Genomic DNA, 22,754 nt, shown 5'->3' with positions numbered 1-22,754 from the left:
CTCCAGCTAATCCTGACACCACAGGCCAGATCAATACACCTTAGTTTGCTACTAATGTCCTTACATCAAAATGGCTGATTTAAGAATGCGAATCTATCACTTTCCCCTCCCCATACCCGCTCCACCCCTTGGCCTTTGTAGTTCTACTAGAAAGTAGACCAGCAGCCACCACCATAAATAAAAGTGGAACCTTGTCCTGGACCCATGACACTGTAACTAATGTCATTCAGCATGGCAACACACAAGTTGGATAATCAAAGAAGACCTTTTTGCATGCAGTGTGCTACTCTATTTTAAAGCATTAGCCTAAAACAGAATGGCCTGAAAACAATATTATAGCACGAAGCAGCCTCTGAAATTTTACCATCTTCCTGGAATTTCCCTATGAAGAGAAAAATATAAGAGTGCCTAGATCCTCTGTCAAAATACACTGTCATTTCCTTATCATGCAATCTTACAGCCAACAGTATAGACAGACATGTAAAACCCGAATGCAAACAGGAAGATAAAGGGAAATTGTTACTGTAAGAAGGTTGCACATAATTAATCCCTTCACAGAAGTGAATAGGTCTAGCTTTTAAGATAATGGACCCAAACAGCTAAAAAAGAATCTTTAATCTCTAACTTACAGACAAAGGCATTATCGCACCTCTAACTCTCTGCATTTGTCATATACATATATGACAAGTTTGCAAGTGGCTTCAGTGATTAAAGCCACACCTGACACTGTGAGATTGGACATGCATGTGGCGAGGTCCTCTTTGACCTCACAGAGAAGATGGCTTTCATCAGCAATCAGCAAGGTATGGGCTCCTTGTGGCCATTTTCCTAGGTTGCTAGGGGCATTATCTGAAGTTGCTTTCATATCTTTTAGCATTAATATCAAATTTACTTATAGATACTGTTTAGGGTCCTGGCCATCTTTAATGAGGTTCATTCCCTGTCTATTTAAAACAAAAGCAAAAAACCCTACTGCTACTTTCTGGAGTATACCCTCTGATGGAGATAGCTGATAAAATCTTCACTGCTCTGTAACTCATCTGATTTCCAAAGAAGAAAAATAATGGCACTTTACTTAAAAACTGCAGGATCCCCTAGAACTTGCTAAGAAAAGGCAAAGGAACAAAACTTTTTGCCCCTCTTTCATCATGACTTACTGTGAGATGCTGGAAGAGCCAGGCTCTCATGATATTCGTTGCTACTTTGGGGAAAATGCCTCTTTTCTTCTGGCGTTTTTTGTCCTTGTCCGGATCATCATCGTCACCTGTACCAGGTGAAGCTACACTGTTGTCTAAACCGTCCCCTGGTAGAAAGAAATAAAATGCGTTAAGAGGACACATAGGAAGGGTGCCAACAACAACGTGCAAGCTAATGACGAGCTCAGCTAAGCTTGCTGAAAGAAATCCATTAAGCGGGTATATTCTCTTTCATTAAAGTATAATTGGAGACACAAATATGTAAAAGACAAAATTAAACCAGGCCTCTTCAAATGTTAATTTTGTGTGTCTCACACTCGCCCATATCATTAATTCAATTATAATTGTGCGCTTGACACAGTGCAGTAGCTCTTTGTCAATTATGGAATCCAATGTGGGAAAAGCGCCATCAAAAACCCCATTTGGTAGAAATGCATCCCGGTGCCCATAGTGAACACATACTGTAGGGTAATCAAGTTAAATGTTCTGTAGTCTATATATTCTAGGCTGCCTGCATAGGTGACAGTAACTGTGTCACTGTTCATTGCACATAACACACTGCCTGCTCAGCCCCTCCTAGACCTGTCACCTCGGAAGCACACACATTCGCACACTCCTCACACAACCCTGCACTGCATATTTGCATGACATGAAAACTTTTAGCTCTCTGCACCACCGATCATTATCATTAAAAAAAAAGATACACATCAAGGTAGGGTGTTCACTTAATCAGAAGTTTCTATCTACATCTTTCTCTTCTGTGCTTTTCTCTGGCATTAATTGTGCATTAGCAAAAATCATTTACTTTTAACAGTCATAGTTATTTTTTCTTGCCCTCCGGCAAAAATGCCTTGAAAGCCTGCCTGGAGGGCATCTAAATTATGTATCTGAAAAACTCTTCTGGCAAGGCATTGCAGGACCCCTACTTTCTTAAAATTCATACGAGCACGTCTTCCTGTTTTGGGGAAGGCATCAATCAAGAGCAGCAATATATGCCATATCCCTACATTAATATTTGAACTAATAACTTTAAAAAAAGGAAAGAAACAAGATCCGACTTGTGGCATAATCAAATGCAAAATAAATGAAGAATACTGGGACAGCACTGGGGCTTTATAGATAGCTGTGTTTTCCTTGCACATCATTAGCCTGGAGCCACACGAAAGAGGAAAACAGAGAAGTGGAGAGTTTATGCTCCCTGCTGGTGTTTAAGAAGCTGGGGTCCTGGAAGGACATCTGGGAATTGCGCTGAGATGGGGGTTTTTGTAATTTAAGAATAGACATTCATTAGCAGTAAATGCCATAAATCCCATGCTAAGTAAAAACCTTGTCCAAGAAAGCCTAAAACAATAAACTCTGTGCTCAATGTAGCCTGAGCTAGCTGCTCTGGAGCTCCAAGAGGAATGCCACAGATCCACCAGCGCATTTCTCAACTGTCTCCTTCCCCTCGGGGACACATCCAGCCCACTGGGCCACTCCTGCTCTAACTTCCAGGCCTGCCCTGCGAGCTTTTTCCTACCTGTTCTGTTCTTTTCTTGCTGAGAAGAGAAGGGGGGAAAAAAGACCCTCAACCTTCTTTGACCAGAGAAGCAGAAAAGCCACAGCAAAGAGCTGGCAGATTAATTTTATTGACATTTCCATTTTCACTGCAATGCGATACCCTCCATCACATGGAAGAGATGACCCTCACTATTTACAGACTGACAGGCCACTTCATTACAACCACCCTGCCCCAAGGCAAAGCAGCTCTCTTCCATCTGCCCAAACACTAGAGCATGACCCTGAAGTTGCTGTTCTCTTTTTCTTTGCCTTCTGTTATGATTAAAAAAAAAAAAGTGAATCAAAGGGACCCCAAATAGTCAAAGAACTAATCAGAGTACAGAGAAACAAAAGGCATGTTGCTGTTTTGAATACTGGATACCAGGAGTCTAGTCTTCATCTGTCTGCCCTCCCTGCACACACATGTACACTGGGGGGCTGCTTGCACAAGGTCACACACACATACACCACACACACACACACACACACACACACACACACACACACACACGAGCCTGGGCACCCGTACACACACACACACTCTTCCCACCATGCCAAGGAACTGCTGCAAGGCAAATTCTCACCCACACTAATGGTTTCTGACTGCTCCTTGGCAACCCTAGCATTTTAACCTGGGAGGATGTGCTCTCCAAAATACAGACACTGGAGCGATCTCATCAGCTGTTCATGTGACACAGATGGAGAGTGGCTATTAGGAGCCAGGCAGTGGGCCTTGGGGATCTGAGGTGCTGTTCTGTAGCCCGAGGCGATTTTGAAAAGCAGTACCCGGAGATGAGGGAAAAAAAAACACCCCACACTGCAAGTGCAAGTTTGAAGTCAGTCAGTCTGTCTGTCTACCTACCACGGATAAAGATATCTTTGTCTCTGGATGCAAAATCTCTGTGGGCTCTCTGAATGTACATTTCATATAATATATGTATGGAATAGCTTTTCCTTCAATGTCTTCCAAATATAAAAACATAACTCTGTAAACAATGCCTGTGTGTATATATTTCTTCCTAAGCACATATGGTTTCTGTGTATATATTTAAGCTGAAATTGTCAGGATTTTGTTTAAATCTCATTTAGCTTTTTTTTTTATATAGATTTTTGAATATCCTTATTTGAAAAGGTTAATGGCTTAATTGAAGCAAGTTCAAGGTGGGGGGTAGGGGAAGCATTTGCCTTTTTAGGCCAATCAATGACCTTAAAAATGAGAGCTCTGCTACAGTGCATTTTTTCTCGCTTGAAAGCAAAAGAGCTAGTCACACCTTCACACGGTATGATTCACTATCTTTAGCTCAGGAAAAACTATATAGTTAGATTGTGCCTCCTTTGATGATTGACTTAAACTAGAGAAGATTGGTTCATTACATGAATTTTAATATATAAGAGGTCCCTTTTTTTGGTAAAAGTTGTAAAGATCAACTGTAACAAATAATTATATGAAAAATGTATCTGTTTTTATATAAACAACTAGTTACCAGAAACCAGACTTTCAGATTATTATGGAGGGTTTTCCTCTCCCCAGCACAATGATAAATACCATTCTTTCTCCCCCATGGGCCTGAAGCCAATTCTAGCATAGAAGAACAGCACAATAAAGACAATCTTTAAAAGTTAACTATATGGTCTACAGCCTAAATTAAAATTTCACAAATGATGCTAGAGGAACTAATAAATAGAGACTGTGTTCTTGTTTTAAAGCTGCATGTATGAATGGAAGGGAAATGGCAGTCCTTGACACATATGCCAAATGAGACTGGGTACTGAAAAGAGGGGGGGGGGGTCAGCACAGATCCGTGTGCCAAAGGAGGTACGTCAGGTATTCCTGTGTGTGTTAGTATCTGAAACTATGATTCAAAACTGTGAAACCCCTGAGGGCAGGAACTGTTGCTTCTTTATCTTTCCATCTTGATAGGGTGCTTTTCTGGTCCTGAAGGGGAACAGAAATCCAGAGATGGCCTGTTAAAGTGAGAAAGTGACTGAACTAGTCAATGAGCTTATTCAAGGTACAAGATGAGATGGGAAGTGCCCTCCTCCTTTCTTGACAATATCCATACTCAGGTAACTGCAGTTATACTTCCAGTGGCGTGACTGGGTATGTTACCTGTGTACACTGAGTAGCTTCTAATGGTAGTTCTTTAAAGTTTGGTATCTATTAGGACTGATCCACAGGTCAGTCCATCAACTTTACCACCTCTGATGATGGAAAACTAAACACACAAATATTAGATAGTCTTCTTTTCAAAAGTCGTGGTAATGTAAATGGGTTTAAGTGCTTGGCTACCAACAAAAGGGTTGGTGGCTCAGACCCACATATCAACTACATGAGAGGAAGATCTGGAAACTCTGTAGAGATTATAGTCAAGAAAACCTGATTGAGCAGTTCAGCTGTGCTGCATGGCATCACAATGAATCAAAATAAAAACTCAATGGCATCTAGTGTCAACAGTCTCTTTACTAAGGGTATGGTCTATATTTTGGCCAAAAATATTCAAGATTCAAGATATTAAAATATTTACAGGGAGCTGTACAATAAAGGAGGATAATCTATGTGATCATAATAGGAATACTCAAGATCATGAAAAGTTCACTTCAAAGTGAACCAGGTCATGCAAAGAGATATTTTTAAAATTACAAGTCCTAAATCCTCATCCCAAAGTTACAGAATCAAATATCCTAGGAGTGGGACCAGAAATTTGTATTTTTTTAACACTTTTTTTGGGTGTGTATATGCAATCAATCTAGCACTGGTTCCTGACCAGGCTTTCAGAAGCCACTGAATTATATGAACCTTGAAATGAGATGCACTCTCAGAAATAGTTAAAATTCTCTTTCACTCCAAACAATGGGTTACTGGTCCTAGTATGACAGCATGACCTGTGCCTTACTGTAGAAAAGTCATGGTGGATACTATTACATATACTGGCCATCACAGAGTAATACCCTATCTTAATCTTAAATTATTCTATTTACATAGAATAGATAATCTATAGAACATTTGTTATCAAAATGTGAACCAATGACATCAGTATCAACTAAGAAACTGTGAGAAATGCAGGTTCTCAGGCCCACTCCAGATCTACAGAATCTGAAACCCGGTGGGTGGAGTCCAACAAGGGAGTTGTTCTCCAGGTTAAATGTCACACACTTAGGTCTGAGAACAACTGCCAAGAAACACTGAGAAGATACTCTTAGATTATTAGTTTATGCTGCTTCAAAATCTGAGTCTAATCTCTTAGTTCTTTTTGTTTTAAATCCTGAAAATGTCTTAAGATTACATTCAGATTACACCTGCTCTCTGGTGCTTTCGCTAGATGAACATACTAAGGACATTCTATACTAAGTAGCTCCAATACATTCTTGCCTATAAGAGTAATACTAGAGAAAGCATGATTTCAAGAAGCTTAGAGAGAATATAGTTTCAAGAAGCTTAGAGAGAGCATAGTTTTGGGAAGCTAAGCCCTTGAATTCTGTCCATATTCAGGGGTAGACATAATTCGTTTCCATAGCTATGTATGCAGTTAATCAAGGAAGTCCAGGTACACACCATACAAGATTCTCCCAATGATTCTGAAGCAGAAATTATCAAACCATAAAATTCTTGTTTTAAAAACTACCCAGGCCAGAAGTCATCGCTTGTATTCACTGGCATATTGGCTTATTCCATTTAACAACAATGAAGAAGGAAAAAAAAAAATCTGTGTCTTTTAGTCATCCATTGCTTGGTTTGAAATAAAGCAAAAAATGAAAATAATGATGTGCTACTTACTATTAGTTTAATATCCCAAATGAGGCCTTCTCCTTGCCCTATTGGAAATATATTTTAAGAACCCAGGGAGTGGTCTAGTCTATCTGTTTCTTCCTATGCCATTTCTCAAAAATCACACAGTTGCCAATAAGAAAACTAAGATTAGGATGTTAAATCCTTGCTGGGCTTCCAAACTTCATGTGGTCAAGATAAATCTAGAGCTTAGGCATTGTAACCTCAAGACCAATGTTACTACCATTAGTTTTCTCACGTTAGTATTGCAATATTCTTTACCCTGTCAGAGCATTGTATGGTTTGAATCCTTTTCTCAATGGCAGATGCAAGCAAAACTTGATCCTACAGATAAAGATCTCTTAAGTGCAGAGGACAGTTCTGGTTCTAAGGCCAAGTGGTGGGCCAAGCTAGAGCTGGTCTATGTTAGCCTTGAACAAAACTGAGAAAACTTTCCTCAAATATGCCCACTACTGCCTGGAGCTGCTTCAGCCTCTACTGGGTATAACAACAGTCTTTGAAACTCAGGATATATATAGTAAGCTTATCATGATGAAAGTGGATACCTTAACATGGACAGCATCAGACTGACTTCCAGAGCCCACAGAGAACCTTCTAACCACATAGTGTCTCTTGGGTTTGGATTATCATTACTGTGCAGCAGAATTACCACTTCATCAAACTGTGACCAAAATGACAGAGTCACCTCCCTTCAAAGCAAAACATAATGTTTTTATGTTATTTGGCACATTGCAAAATAACAAACATCTAGGATTGGCTTGTTAGTTATGTGTCTCCAGAAAAATAAATACAGGAAATGATGACATATTTTGGCTAGTAGTATTTGTGCTTCTTTTGAATAAATTAGTAGTACTTTAACCTTTACTTCATTTTGGACCAAGTTTAATAGTTAAAGACATGAATATAAAATATACGTTAAGAAGCAAAGGAGTATAATTTAATCTCGAAGATCTTAACTATTTTCCATCTTTTCTAAAAAATGTAAATATATTATGTTGTATAATTTTATTATGTATTCATGTTTATATGACATTTACTCATAGCTGATTTTCCAAGGCTATAAACCTCACAAGAGAGACAGAGAGAGTGAGAGAGAGCACACACACACTTTGGTGGTGGCCTAGTGGCAAAAAACTGCACTGCAATCCTAAAAGCAAGTGGTTTGAATCCTACTAGATGTTCCATGGGAGAAGGATGGACAATTTCCTTACATGCAATTAACTGCCTCTGAAAAGCTACCAGAGAGTCAGTTATGCGTTGAGTCTAACTCAACAGTACTCAACACACAATCCACACACAGATAAACACACACATACACCTAAACTCATCAAGAGCACTGTTACAGATTTGATTCTATCATACCCTCCACTGAGTTTCCAAGGCTAAAAATTTTTATAGGAGGAAACTGTTTGTATTTTACTTTCCGAACACATGGTAAATACAAATCACTGACCTTTGTTATATACTATATTACTAGGGCTCACATATACATACATATAAATTTTCATGCTGGAGTCATGCATAGGCACGTACGTACGTGTGTGTGTGTGTGTGTGTGTGTGTGTGTGCGCGCGCATGCACACACAAAACAAAGAGCTTGTGCATGGCAGAAATTGTGCCAATAACACAGAATAGGGCCAAGTTCTGATCCATTATTCAAAAGGTTGCTCTAAGTCATATTTCACCTAACAACTATATAGACATAAACTTAGACTATTGAGATATTTTTAATTCATATTAACTAGATAGTAATTTTATACCCTATTCTATATCTCTGGAATACTGGGGGATTTTTTATCAATATTATTGAACCTTTCATTATCATCATTTCTGTAAATAACTCACTGGGCACTTTTAATGTTCAATTCTCATTCAGTTTTTACAAATAAATAAAATAAATCCTGTTATCAATTACATTTTACTGGTAAAAACCTGGAACTCAAAAACCGAAGTAGTTGTTATGTGTTCCTGAGTCACCTCTAACTCACAGTGACTCTATGAACTCTATGGACAACAGGCCTGAACCTTGTCCCATTCTGCGCCATCCTCTCCCTGCCTAATGTGCTCAAGCCCTTTGGGACAGTCACTGTGTCAATCCATCTTTTTTTAGGGTCTGCCTCTCCTTCTCTGGCCTTTCCCAGCATGATGTCTTTTTCCAAGGACTGGCCCCACCTGTCTGCATGCCCAAAGTATGTGGAAAAATTAAGTAACTTGTCAAATATTACACAGTTAGTGGTCATCTCTCATCATCTCATTGACATTGACTCACTAATGATTCATGGCTGAACCTCCAATAGATTTCCTGAGGCTATAAATCACATGACAGGAGACTGCTCATCTCTACTGCAGAGCTGCTGGCGGATTTGAACCGCCCAAGAGATGTCACCTCTGGGTTAATAGTGCAACTACCTAAAGACCACACCATCAGAGCTCCTTAAGAGGCAAAGAACCCTCCAAAATCCTCTATCCTTTACCTCCAACCAATGAGAGGACAAGGGAATGTGAAAGGATGCTTCTTAGATGCTTCAAGTAAAGTTAGGCCCAGCTTAACTTAATCTTCATTGTTGAAGCCCCTCAGTAATACATATGGTTATGTTTGGTTGCTAATTGAAAAGTTAAGTTCATCCAGAGGCACCTCAGACAAAGGATCTGATTATCTACTTCAGAAAAACAAACAAACAAAAAACAACAGCCATTGAAAACTCTATTCTCCTACATATGGACCATGGTGGCTAGAATCAACTTCTTGGCAAAATGGTAGTGGTTCCTTAAGAAACTCCCTAGACAGACCTTGTATAGTCACATTCATATCTCATGGAGATAATGAGAGAGAGAATATTTTAGAAATAAATATGAATCAATAAAGAAGCAGAAACATATTTGTTATTTATAGGATCCCGATTGCTTTCTATGGGTTTAAAGTACAAATAAAATATTATTTTAAAACAAGGAACATCTGTTGAATTTTTAAATTTATTGATTTAAGGGAATCTTTTCAGAATTTCAAAGCTTTATTCTTTTCCCTTTGGCCTCAAGTGTCTTTTCTCTTCATTCTTTTCCCTTCTTCTTTTCCTATTCTTATCAGATAAACTCCTATTTAAACTTCAAAACCTAGTGCAAAAAGGATCTTCTCCATACACATTTCTTCAGTTTCTAGTCACAATTTTTGTGTGTGGTGAGTTTTATTGTTGGTTTTTTTTTTGTTGTTGTTGTTGTTTTCTTTTAAATTTTATACTGCTTTAGAAGCATAATTGATGCCTTTGATCTGTGGTTCTGGAGAAAAGTGTTTAATATCCCATGAACTGCTAGGAGGACAAACACGTTCATCCTGGAGAGGGTGAAGCCAGGCTGCTCCTTGGGGCAAGGATTCTGAAAGCTTCCTCTGACATACTTTGGACATGTTGCAAGGGGGGATCAGTCCTTGGAGAGGGACGTCATGCTTGGGAGGGTAGAGGAACAGCGCAGGAGAAGACAACCCTTGAGATGGATTGATTCAGTTACTGGGATAAGGTGGATAGGTGTGTCGGAGACAATAAGAATGGCAAGGGATAGGGCAGGGTTTAGGGCTGTTGTACATAGGGTCACTATGAGTCACAAGCAACTTGACAGCACATAACAACAGCAGCAGCAGCATACTGCTTTACTTACAAAGTTTGTATACACGGTTTTTCACACTGGATATTTCCCCTTTCCTTGACCTATCCCTCCCTCCACCCATCAAATGGTGTGACCCTATGATTAAGGTCCCCCTTCCTCTTGGACCCTCATACACATTACAATAATGGTCTTACACAGTATTTGTCTTTATGAGACTGAGTTCACATTGCATAATGCTCTCTGGTCCTTCTCATGTAAGGTAGTAATTTATAAAATCATTGTTCCTACATGCTTTATAGTATTCCATTGTGTGAATATACCATAATTTCTCAATCAATTTCACCATGGCAAAGCATTTGGGCTGTTTCCATATTCTTGCTATGGTCAATAATACTGCTATGAACATTAGTGTACGAGTCTGTTTGTGCCTCAGTTCTCATTTTCTCAGAGTATATTCCATGCAGTGGAACAGCTGGGTCATAAGGAATTGCTATGTTCAGCTTTTTTAGTGGAAATGCCAAACTGTCTTCCAGAGTGGTTGTATCATTTTAGAATTCCACCAATAATGGATAAGAGTTCCTATCTCACCACATTCTCTCCAACATTTATTACTTGCTGCCCCGCTAAACTTTGCCACTGCTACTGGAGTAAGATAGTAGCTCATTGTGGTTTTGATTTGTATTTCTTATTGACATAGATTTGGTCCATTTCTTCATTTGTCTGTAGGCCATCTGAATGTCCTCCTCTGTGGAAAGTCTTTCCATGTCTCTTGCCCATTCTATAATTGGATTATCAGTCTTTTCTTCTGGAGGTCCACGAGTACTCTGTAAACTTTCATTATGAGACTCTAGTCTGAGACGGTGTTGCCAACTGTTTGTTCCCAGTCAGTAGGATTTCTTTTCATTCTGTTAGAAAAAGGTTTTGATGAGCACAGAGATTTAATCTTTAGAAAGTCTCATTCGTAATTTTATCCTCTTCACATTGTACATTTCTGGCTGTATTTGGCAGTCCCTTTATACCAGACTAGACCTTCTAAGCTTGATCCCAGTTTGTCTCTTAGGAATTTTATGGTTTTGGGCTTTATTTCCAGGTTTCTGATCCACCTTGAGTTGATTTTTGTGTGTGATGTGAGATGTGGATCCTATTTCAGTTTTCAGCAGGTAGCATATAGTTTTGCCAACACCATTTGAAAAGGTTGTCATTTCCCCATTTGATAGGTTTTATTTCCTTGTCGAATATTAGTTGACCATAGATAGCTGGCTCCTTTGCCGGGTTCTCAATTTTGTTCCACTGGTCTATGTGCCTGTCATTGTACCAGTACCATGCTGTTTTGATCTCTACTGGGACCAAGAGGCAGTCGTCAGAACAGAGCAAGGAAACACTGCGTGGTTCAAAATTGGGAAGGGCGTATGCCAGGGATGTGTCCTATCTCCATACCTTTTCAACCTGTATGTAGAACAGATTATCCAGGAGGCTAGGCTCTATGAGGAGAAATGTGGGGTCAAGACTGGTGAAGATCTATCAACAATCTGCGTTATGCAGATGACACAACTCTGCTTGCTGAAACAAAGGAGGACCTGAAGCGCTTGCTACAGAGGGTCAAGGACTGCAGCCTCCAATATGGATTGAGGCTCAATGTCAAGAAGACAGAGATTCTTACCACTGGACCAACTGGCAGCATCAGGATGGATGGTGAGGAGATTAAGATTGTTCACAGCTTCAGTTTGCTTGGCTCCACAGTCAACACTCTTGGCACCAGTAGCCAGGAAATTAGAAGATGTATTGCCATGGGAAAGTCTGCTGTTAGGGCCCTTTCCAAAGTACTGAAGAGCAATGGTGTCTCTTTGGAGACTAAGGTGTGTCTGATACAGGCCACGGTCTTTGCTATCACTTGTTATGCATCAGAGAATTGGACAGTGACTAAGGAAGATAGAAGGAGAATTGATGCCTTGAGCTGTGGTGCTGGAGAAGAGTATTGAGGGTACCATGGATTGCTAGGAAAACAAACAGATTCATCCTGTAAAGGGTCAAACCGGGCTGCTCCTTGGAGGCAAGGATTCTAAGGCTCCATCTAACATACTTTGGACATGTTTCAAGGAGGGACAGGTCCTTGGAGAGGGACATCATGCTTGGTAGGGTGGAGGGACAGCACAGAAGGGGAAAGCCCCCTATAAGGTGGATTGATTCAGTGACTGGGGTAATCGGGATGGGTGTATCGGAGATGGTGCCATTGGCACAGGACAGAGCAGAGTTTAGGGATGTTGTGCATAAGGTCGCTATGATCCCAAGCGACTCGATGGCACATAACAATAACAACTGTGTAGTAAGTTTTGAGGTCAGGAAGTGCTATGCCTCCCACTTCATTTTTGTTTTTCAAAAGCGCTTTGCTTATTCAGGGTCTCTTCTCTCTCCTAACAGACTTAAATTACCTTTTGATCTCTTTGGAAAATGAATTTGGTACCTGGATTGGAGTTGTGTTCAACATGTAGGTTGCTTTTGGTAGGATTGTCATTTTCGCAATATTGAGTCTTCCCACCCATGAATAAGGCACATTTTAAAATTTCTTTAGGTCTTTAATTGTGTCTTGCAGAAATGTTCTGTAGCTTTCTTTGTACAAGTCTTTTGTGTCTCTAGTTAGGTTCATTCCCAAGTATCTCAATTTGTGGTTAGCTATTGTAAACAGTACTGCTTTCTTGGTTTCCTTCTCTGAATTCTCTGTTACTGTAGAGGAATCCGACAAATTTTTGGATATTGATCTTGTATCCTGCCACTCTACTAAAATGGTCTACTAGCTCCAGCAGCTTTTGTTGTTGTTCCTTGGGGTTTTCTGTGTGCACTATCATATACTCTGCATATAGCGACAGTTTAACCATCTCTCTGCTGATCGTGATACCTTTTATTTCCTTCTCTTTTCATATTGCTCTAGCAAGTACTTCCAGTATTGAATAGAAGTGGTGACAGTGGCATACTTACCTGGTCCTTGTTCATGAAGAAAATGCTTTCCGTTCCTAGTTAATGTACTAAGTTTTCTACTCCTTCAGAAGCTTACTCTTACCTCTGTTATAGTTTCCTATTTTGCAATTTATCTGTTTGTCAATTTGTTGATCCCTCTTGACTAAGTTTTGTAACCGCAGATGTTGTATCTTTTTGTTGTCTTTTCCTATTCCTTAACCTGGAGATACCATTCACACCTTTCTAAGGCAACGTGTCTCACTACACATGATTATGCATCATCTACCTCAGGGATAAGAGACCTGGTGAAGGGGTATGTGTGTACTGTATCAGGTTGCGAACTGAAAGGTTTAAAGTTCAAACTCACTAGGTTCTCCCTAGGGCAGGATAAAGGGGAAGTGGAGGAGTCAAGATGGGCAGTCTCCTCTCATAAAACAGCCTTGGAAACCAAACCAAAGTCAGCTTGATGACTGTAGGAATGGTATGGTGGGTACTTCAGAGAAAGAAGGTCACTCTCATTCTACAATTGACATATATCTCATTTATCAATTATGAAAGGCATGCTCTAGCTCAAACCTGCCCCATCCCAATGGAGATGTGAGAGTGGTGGAAAGGGATGAAAGGGGGTTGCTGCCTGCCCAGACTGCTGGGCTCCCTAGAAACTTCATAGTTAAAACCAAAGTAAAAGGTAGCTGTGGAAGAGAAACACACTATACTCTATGAACTGGTTTTCTGTCATCATTTATAATTTCTTCCCCCCTCTTAAAATAATACTTTGAAAATGGGATTAAAATGTACTAAAAGTCAAAAGGTATTTTCTTTCAGTGGTTGTCAGGGACTACCTAGGAGAAGTTTAATTTAGGGCACCCTACTGAGAAACCTGCAGCAGGGTTTCAAATAAGATGTGGGGAGGTGGCGCAGGGGGGGGGAGAGAAAGAGAGAGAGACAGGGAGAGACACTTTTTCTAGCTCTGTTTAAGAGGCTTTTCCCAGTTCTGTTTGAGAAGACAGCCTTGCAAAACTTGCTCTCCAAGAAGCAAGAGCAAAGTTAATCCTTTTCTACTTGGAGTTTACCTCCCCCCCCCCATATCTGGGGAAAGGGGCTAGACCCAGGAAGGTGGGGAGGGTGAGGGGCGAGAGGTGGGGTGAGGGGCCAGCGGTGAGACCTGCTAATTACTGATCTCTTTTACTCTCCTGCTGTGCTTAACTGTCTGGACATGTTAAAGTGAAATTTTTCTGTGATTTTTCAAGTGACTAGTTCATGGCCCGGTAGCAAGGGGGAAGCAGAGGAGATGAAATGCTTTCGTTTACATGCAACATTTACTAACTGTGTGGGTTTTCTGACATTAAAGAGAGGACAATGACCCAGGCCACCTTTTTCACACTCAAAAGAGCACTGAAAAAACAAGTCTTCATAGGCTTCCCTCAGGTTTCCCTGCTCTGAACACCCTCCCCCCGGGGTCTGAGCAGAAAGGGTGAAAAAAAGAGGGGATTTTATGTTCCTTTCTCTTCAACTTTTCAGGCACTATAAGCAGCATTTAGCAAATTCAGCCCCAAATGGCTCCAAATGCTCAGAGCTGCAGGGGCCCATTCTTTGTTATCCTCCCTCTATTTACACAGGATTTACCCAGCCTCTCCACTGAAGAAACCGAAGCACTTCCATTCTCACCGCTTGCCCAGGAGGGTGGGCCCACCAGCTTCACCCCGGCTGAGATGGGGGTGGTTTCTACAATTCAGAGGTGCCCAAGTGACTCCCTCTCCAAGGTGATCCCTGACAACCTGGCCAGGTCACACAGCTGCAAAGCGGGCAGGCCTACAGAGATGGGATAACCTTGCATGAGAGAAACAGAATCTCAGCCAAGAATGGAGAATTGTGTGTCCAGAGATAAATAACACACACTTTAAAATATGCATCTATAGGATATAATGGAAAGTGGTGGGTGAAAAAAAAATCAGACTGCAGCTTGGATGAAAACCACTTCACCCACTGGTTGGAAAAATAAAGTGTAAAAACAGACAGATGGACACATATGTAAATGTGGCTGTGTTTTAGGCTTTAGCTGGCAACGTGAGCGCCGTAGTATAGTTTTGCACGCCTGTATTTTCCATATCATGTTGAATCCTGTTAACTGTTGAACAGAAACATCCTCATACTGGTCCTTGACCAAATCAGTCCCCTCAATTTACCCGTTAGAAGCCATAAGATGGCTTTGTTTATTGATGAGAACCTTCCAGTTCTTTATAGTAGAGGTGAAAGAAAATTCCCTTATCCTTCGCTTAATTTGGCTATTCTCGTTTTAAATGCATGTATATTTAATTAATTTACTTACAAATTTAAAAATATTCCAAGAAAGGATATCTATTCTCCTCAGCCTCCCACAGAATTCTCTAAAGGATACTGAGTGAATCTAGCAGGAAAGGATATTCCTTTGCCATTATAATTCAGCAGATTGCTTAATCTCTGTGGTGAAAGATAAAAGCATGTACTTGCTACTCAGTTACCTGATAAGCACATATAGAAATAGAAGTACAGAGTCGATTCTGAAGTTATTCACAGCACATCATAAGAAACCTCTTCGGGGTACTCTAATGATTCATTTTTAGTGATCTCTCAAATGCCCTTTTCCACAGTTAACACTCCGATTTTATTAAGGTAGAAAACAGGGACAAATGTCCACTCAAGTCCCAGCTCTCAAATTTGACTCTCCTTGCACTACACTTCCTACAGCTAAAGCTTTTTTAATGTTCTGTTCACCTCCCTGGAGTGGCATTTCAGCTAAGAGAGTTCACAATCTTTCCTCCCTAAACACAGAGGGCTGCTATCTTCAAGTCATCCTAGGAATGTGCCAGATACCATCATCTCCCTCCTGTGATACAAAGAACAAGAAAGAGAGAGAGAGAGAGAACAGGAGCAAAACTGAGCTGATCAAGTTACCAAGAGCCCAGAATGCACCTCTCCAAGGTTAATCTTTGAACCAGTAAATGTTATAATTAGGAGCCTTGAAGCTGGGCTGAGTCTAGCCCTGGAAATAAAGGCCCTAAAAAAGAAGGTATGAGTGAAACACACCTCTTTCATCTCATGCTTAGATATCAAGGTCTTGATTTTTTTGAGGTATTATACAAAAATTAGCTGCTCTAATATATGAATCCCCTTCCCACATCTCCTACTCAAGGAAAAAGGTGGTTGGGGAGATGTCTTCCCAATTTCACTTAGCTATGTTTCAGTACAAATTGTGAAAATTATGCAAATAACAATTTTGGCACCTTTGCTAGAGGAAAACATTATTAAATTATGCTCTAAGTATTTTGTCTGCTTTAGTAATTACTCTCATGTAACTGTAAATATAAATAGCTGTTATTCTGTTTAAATTTTTAATCATGCAAAATATTGTCACACAAAATGTCCTTCTGTTGCAGTCTAACTGGGATTTTCTTTTTTAAAATATCCATATTTAACTAAAGTGAACTATTTTTAGCCTTAAAGTGTTCTAGTAAAGATAGCTGGCTAACATCTCTGAATCAACAGGTCTTTTAAGGAACGATATGGTCTTTATATTTACAAAAAGAATATTCTACAAGAGGTCATTTAAATAAAATAGATATGTAACATTTTATTCTAAAAGTAGACTGTAATTAGTCTACTTTCAAGAATGTATTAGCTATATCCTAACTATATCTTTAGGCACGTGTTGATTAAACTCCTATCTACAGAATTTTTATTTATTTTTTTTTCTATTTTTTTTTCTACAGAATTTTTAGATCATGCCATTTTCATACTTAGATATCAAATGAAACATTAAGTAGCAATCAAAATTTGTTATAAAGATTAACAAAAAACAAAGTTCTATTGGTAGCAGATAGACAAATCTTTCCTTCATTATCATATTTCCTATCAAAAAGAAAATAAGGTATAGCGCATTTTATAAGATAAAATGACTTATCAGTTTGAATCCTTAAGATGGTATGTCGCGCACAGTCCCTGATACAGTAGGCAAAAGACATGGAATTCAAAATTATTAAAAAGAGCAGACTTACTGATCTCGTAGAGACTGGCCGAATCCCAAGACTAAATCCCTCTTTCATCCTTGAAACTTAGAACAGAACTCACACCTGTGACTCAATTTTCAGCCAAACAACAAATAAGCCTATAAGGTGACAATACTCCTTGGAAGCAAGGATTTTTAACTTCTGTCTCACATATTTTGGGGCATATTGCCAGGAGGGACCAGTCCTTGAAGAAGGACATCAAGCTCAGAAGGGTAGAGAGAGGGACAGCACAGGAGACGATGACCCTGGATGTGGTGGATTAATGCAATAACTGGGGTAATGGGGGTACGTATGTCGGAGACAATGAATTTGACTCAAGATAGAGCTAGGTTCTGAGCTGTTTATACATTAAGGTCGCTATGAGTCGCAAGTGGCGCAACAGCACATAACAAACAATATCAGGGAACACTTAGAACACTTCTTAGAACAATCAATCATACACTTCTTAGAAAAATTAACCATATAACATTAAAAATGGCAATATGTGCCCAAGAATAAAGCTCAGAAGACAGGAAAGGATAAGAAATAAGGATGCATGGAATGGAAAAAAACACAAGAGAGCCTGGGAGAAGCGTTAAGGGTGTGGAGACTAGAATCAATATCGCAACACAAAATATATATGAGGACTAACTCGTTTTGTAAAACATTTGCTAAAACCACAATACAAAGAATTTTATAAAAATCTGGAGAGTATCTTTAGCATTTTAGAGTAGTTATTGTTGTTAGGTGCTGTCAAGTTGAGTACGACTCACAGTGACCCTGTCCTACCCTGTGACACGCTCATCATTACAATTGAGGATTGCTTAAATTGAAGAAAATAATTTTTTATTAATGATTTTTAATGCAACATACATATATTTTACAGCATATTGTTGCCACTTAATTTTTCCTCATTGATTGATGCATATTTTCCTCCCTGCCCATCTCTACCTCCAGTTTTCTCTTTGAAAAGAAAAAAGAAAATTATTTCATTGTTATACAGCCCCGCCCCCCAAGTCCACAGTCCACCTTACTATGCATTTCTTTTTCTGGAAACTTGTCATGAAAATAATACCTAATCCTATATTCCTTTTCAACAGTTCTCTCCATCATTTGTTTCAATACAGTATACATTATTTATCCCCTTTTCTTAGGTTCACCCCAACCCCAAAGTCAGTCCCATATTACAACAGTGGCACAATACAATATTTGTCATTTTGTGACTGAGATATTTCACGCAGCATTTAATGTTCTCCAGGGTCACCCACTTAATGAGTTCTTTGTTTGTCAATGCAGCATAGTATTCCACTGTGTGAATATACCTCAGCTTCTCTATCCATTTATTTGTTGATGGGCCCTTGGGTTATTTCCAGTTCTTTGCTATTGTGAACAAAGCAGCAATAAACATGGGTGTGTATATATCTGCTTGGGTGGCAGTTCTGATTTCTTTATGGAATATTCGCAGTAGTGGAATTGCTCAGTCAAATGGTATTTCTATTTGCAACTTTTTGAGAAAGTGCCATACTGCCTCCCATAGTGGTTGCACCATTTTACACTCCCACCAACAGTGAATAAGGCTTCCAATTTCTCCACAACCTTGTCAGCATTTGCTGTTTGATGCCCTGTTGAATTTTGCTATTCTTACTGGGGTGAGATGATATCTCATAGCTGTTTTGATGAAGAAAATAATTTTTAAAATATATTGCATAACTATGTGAATTTATATCAATAGATATGATTGCAAAAATAAAAATGAGAAATTTCTTCAAATATTTCTTCCACTCTGTCAAAATTTAAATGAAAACAGTATCTTGTTTTGCAACTGACATAATTAAGTACTGCAAAAATGCTTTTATATTAGAAGAAAATAACCTTAATAATAATAATATTTACCAAAATAACTAGATAGAAAGATTTATCAACTTTTCCAATATGAAGTTTTTAGGGAGCCAGTAACAGCTAAGAATGGAGGTACAATAAAATACAATAGTATTTATGGGGCTTATTGCTGTTGTTGTTATATGCCATCAAGTTGCTTGCAACTCCTAGTGACCCATGTACAACAGCCCTACACCCTGCCCTATCCTGTGCCAACCTCATTGCCTTTGACACACCTATTCCACAACCCCAGTGATTGAATTAATCCATCTCCTTGAGCGTCCTCCTCTCTTGCGCTGTCCCTCTAACCTCCTTTATTTAATAATTAGTTGATAATTAGGTAAATATTTTTAACCATCAGAATATTAGATTTGGTGTTGATTTTTTACTTATGGTTAGAAAACTGTATTTGTTTATTACTCAGAAACAACTTCCACACAGAATTTTCTAATATAACTATGAATTTTTATTTAAGTTTATAAACTAAACTGCTAACATGTTTAAAAGTAGCTACCGTAAAAAAAAAATTTTAAAAAGTAGCTACTGTACATTTAGGTGTTCTACTAGAGTCGTTCTAAATAAATCTAATTTTATCATTCGACAACAAGCAAGTATATTTTTCTAATATAATTCAATTAAACATCCAAAGATAATATGAAATAATCTGAAATGGAAGAAAAAAAGATGTGCCTGTTAAATACAAATGTGCCTCATGTGCTCATTATTGAGGAGTCTTAAATAAGAGTACAAATAAACGGAGGTTACTCCATCATTCCTTGGACAACTATCTTATGCATTCATTTTAGGGAGGGCATATATTAAGCATACATATAAAATTAAGCATAATAACTATTTAGAATGTTCATCTCTTAAGAATTGAAAACCAGCCATAGAATTAGATGTATCATAAATCCGAAGGCATTAACTTGTGAAAGAAACTTTCTGAAAAATAAGCAGCTATTGAAGCAGAAAACAACAGAGGTATCCTAGAAAGTCAGCAAAGGAGAGATTTTCAAGAAGATGGACTGACAGAGTTACTACAAAGACTGGACTTGTGCACAAAAGAAATGGTGAGGTTAACATAGGATTGAGCAAGGGTTTATTCTGTTGTGCCTGGGGTCAGTATGAGTCCAGGCCAACTTGACAGCATCTGACAACATTTGTTAGGAGTGTCCTCCCTACTTGTTCACCTTTCTGATTTTAAATTTCTGACTTCATTCTCTTTCTATGGGCACCTATATAGCTCATTACATATGAGACTTACTCCTGACAAACCCTTCCCTTCTGAATTTCCACTCTTTCCACCATAAGCAGATATCCTTGGGGGAAAATAGTGATGCAATGGAAGAACCATTAACTGTAGAATAAAACAGAACTTGTACAGAATTTCAGCTCTGTAATCTATGTCTTATCGAAGGCAGTGGTTTGTATCCACAAATTCTTCCCCAGGAAAGATACGTCCAATCTCCTTCCAAGCAATTAGATGTCCCTGAAAACCCAGTGGAGGGTCAGCGATAGGCCAGTTCCAACTCAATGGTACATAAAACAATAACTACTATCTAGGTTTTACTGGTTTCCATGACCCTGCTAAAGTTATTGACCCTCTAGACCTCAATTTTATCATCTATGAAATATAAAGAATACACATCTGATTGGTTTACTCAAAAATGAAGTGAGATAATAAGAGGTATTTATTAAAGCTCCACTTTATACCAGATGCTTTATACTTATTAACAAACTTGGTAACTTTATACACAACATGTAGTCTCAAACCATACCTGACATAATCAAAGTCCATTAATAAATATTAGCTTTTTCTTTTGAAATGTATCAATATGAAAGATCAACAAAAATGAGGTCCATCCATACAACAGAACTCAGCAATGAAAAGGAATGAATTAAGTTAACTGAAAGAAGCTAAACCAGTAAGACCATTTACTTATTCTTCCAAATACATCAAATTCGGAAAGTTCAAAATAACGTCAAATGTCCAAAAGTGGATCAGTGGTTGCCTGAGTCTAAGTATAGAGGAGGGGATGGACTGAAAGAGATACCAGAAAATTAGGGGGACACATAGATAGACAAAGTGTATGTTTTTTATAGCATTGTATTAACAAATATCTTTCTCTGTCAAAACCCACTAAATTAATTACTTTAAATAGGTGAAGTTTTTGTATGTAAATTACACTTCAAAAAAGTTCTTAAAAATAATTTTAAGTTAAATCTCCATAAACTTATTGCCATAATTTTAATAAAGTGACATATTACAGTATTACATAGGAAGTTGTACAGTTAATCCAAAGGTAGCAGTTTGAATCCACTAGCACTCTGCTGGAGAAAGATGGGCAATCTCTTGCTATGTGATGTACAGCCTCTGAAAACCCACTGGAGGATCAGCTATGAGTCAGTCCTGACTTGATGGCAATGGACTGCTGGGGTTTTTATATAACATAAAATACAGGAAAGAAGAAGTGGGGATTCCCTGTTATTGCTACGGAGTTCTTAAATGACAGAATGATGTAGGCTAACATTTGAATGATGCTATAATGTTTATAACACTTATGATACTCATAAACTTGTTGATTTCACTTATTTTTTAAATTTCATGAAGACATAAAATGAATGGGAAGACTACATTCTCTACAGATTTTACTAAACAGTGTTTTCCTCCAATGATAAAATACTATTATAAGAAATGTTACTTGACAAAGGATCATTGAAATTGAGAAAATATACAAATAACTTAAAAGTTGATAATTTTTTTATTTTCATTTCTTTTAATTACTTTTGTGTGTGTGTACTGTCAAATTGGATCTGACTGGTACAGGAAGAGATTGCCCCCCCTTCTCCAGCAGAGTATCTGGTAGATTAGAACCACGTTATCTCTGAGATTGCAAGACAGCTTCTTGCCACTAGGCCACCAAAGCTCCCTAGAAGTTAGTAATTTTTATAAATTGCTTTTTAAAACACTTTTGGCAAATTTAATATTAATCCATTCCTACTAGCATACAATTCCCTCAAGTTGGAAGAGCTTAATCAGAGAAAATGATACCACCCATGAGACAGCCTAAGCACCCCTGAGCTTAAACATCCAAGGGAAATTCATAATTAATATTAACCTTTGCCAGCCAGTTACATGCTTTCAGATATCTGTGAGGCCATGGGAGGGGACCTGGGAGGGAACTAACATTTTTAGAGCACCTGGTACATACCAGTTATGTCAAAACAAAAATCAAGCCACTTGCCATTAAACTGATTCTAAAACATGATGACCAACTCACAGAAGATTATGAGCTATAGAGTTTTTAGTGGCTGATGTCAGAACATTTCCAATTCTTTCATCATAGGCGCCTCTAGGTAGATTCAAAACACCGATCTTTCAGTTCAAAACCTAGAATATTAATGATTTGCACTTTCTAAAGACTCCTCAGGTATATTAACCACTCACTGTCATTGAGTAGATTCCAAGTTATAGCAAACCTCCATCAAGTTTCCAACACTGTAAATCTTTATAAATTCAACAAATATGTTTAGTGGATTCAAATCTCCAAGCTTTTGGCTAATAGCCCAATACTTTATACCCTATTCCCACCGTAGTTCTTTCCAGGTACATTAGTTTTCATTTAATCTGAAAGACAATTGAAGAGTTTAATATTTCCTATTTTACATAAGGAGCAAAAGGAGAAAAATTAAGAGACTTTCCTAAAGTCTTATAAGCAACAAAGCTTTATTTTGAACTGAAGTCCATGTGCTTTACTGAACCACACAGGCTGAATGCTC

The 22,754-nt window shown here is 38.5% G+C and overlaps 1 protein-coding gene across 5 annotated transcripts in view; it reads right to left on the bottom strand.

The window, feature by feature from the left end:
• Positions 1-22,754, bottom strand: part of LOC102844013 (homeobox protein Meis2-like) — a 266,568-nt gene that overhangs the window by 186,983 nt on the left and 56,831 nt on the right. For all 5 annotated transcript variants that reach the window (XM_006883039.1, XM_006883037.1, XM_006883040.1 and 2 more), the window contains exon 8: positions 1,158-1,303. In XM_006883039.1, coding sequence (XP_006883101.1) covers positions 1,158-1,303 — 146 coding nt within the window. The remainder of the gene's footprint in view (positions 1-1,157; positions 1,304-22,754) is intronic.

This window comes from Elephantulus edwardii, unplaced genomic scaffold (genome assembly GCF_000299155.1).
Source record: "Elephantulus edwardii isolate Elephantulus edwardi_28Jun2011 unplaced genomic scaffold, EleEdw1.0 scaffold00026, whole genome shotgun sequence".
NCBI lineage: Eukaryota > Metazoa > Chordata > Mammalia > Macroscelidea > Macroscelididae > Elephantulus > Elephantulus edwardii.
The sequence above is the reverse complement of the archived record's forward strand: the minus strand, read 5'-3'. Positions and strand labels throughout refer to the sequence as shown.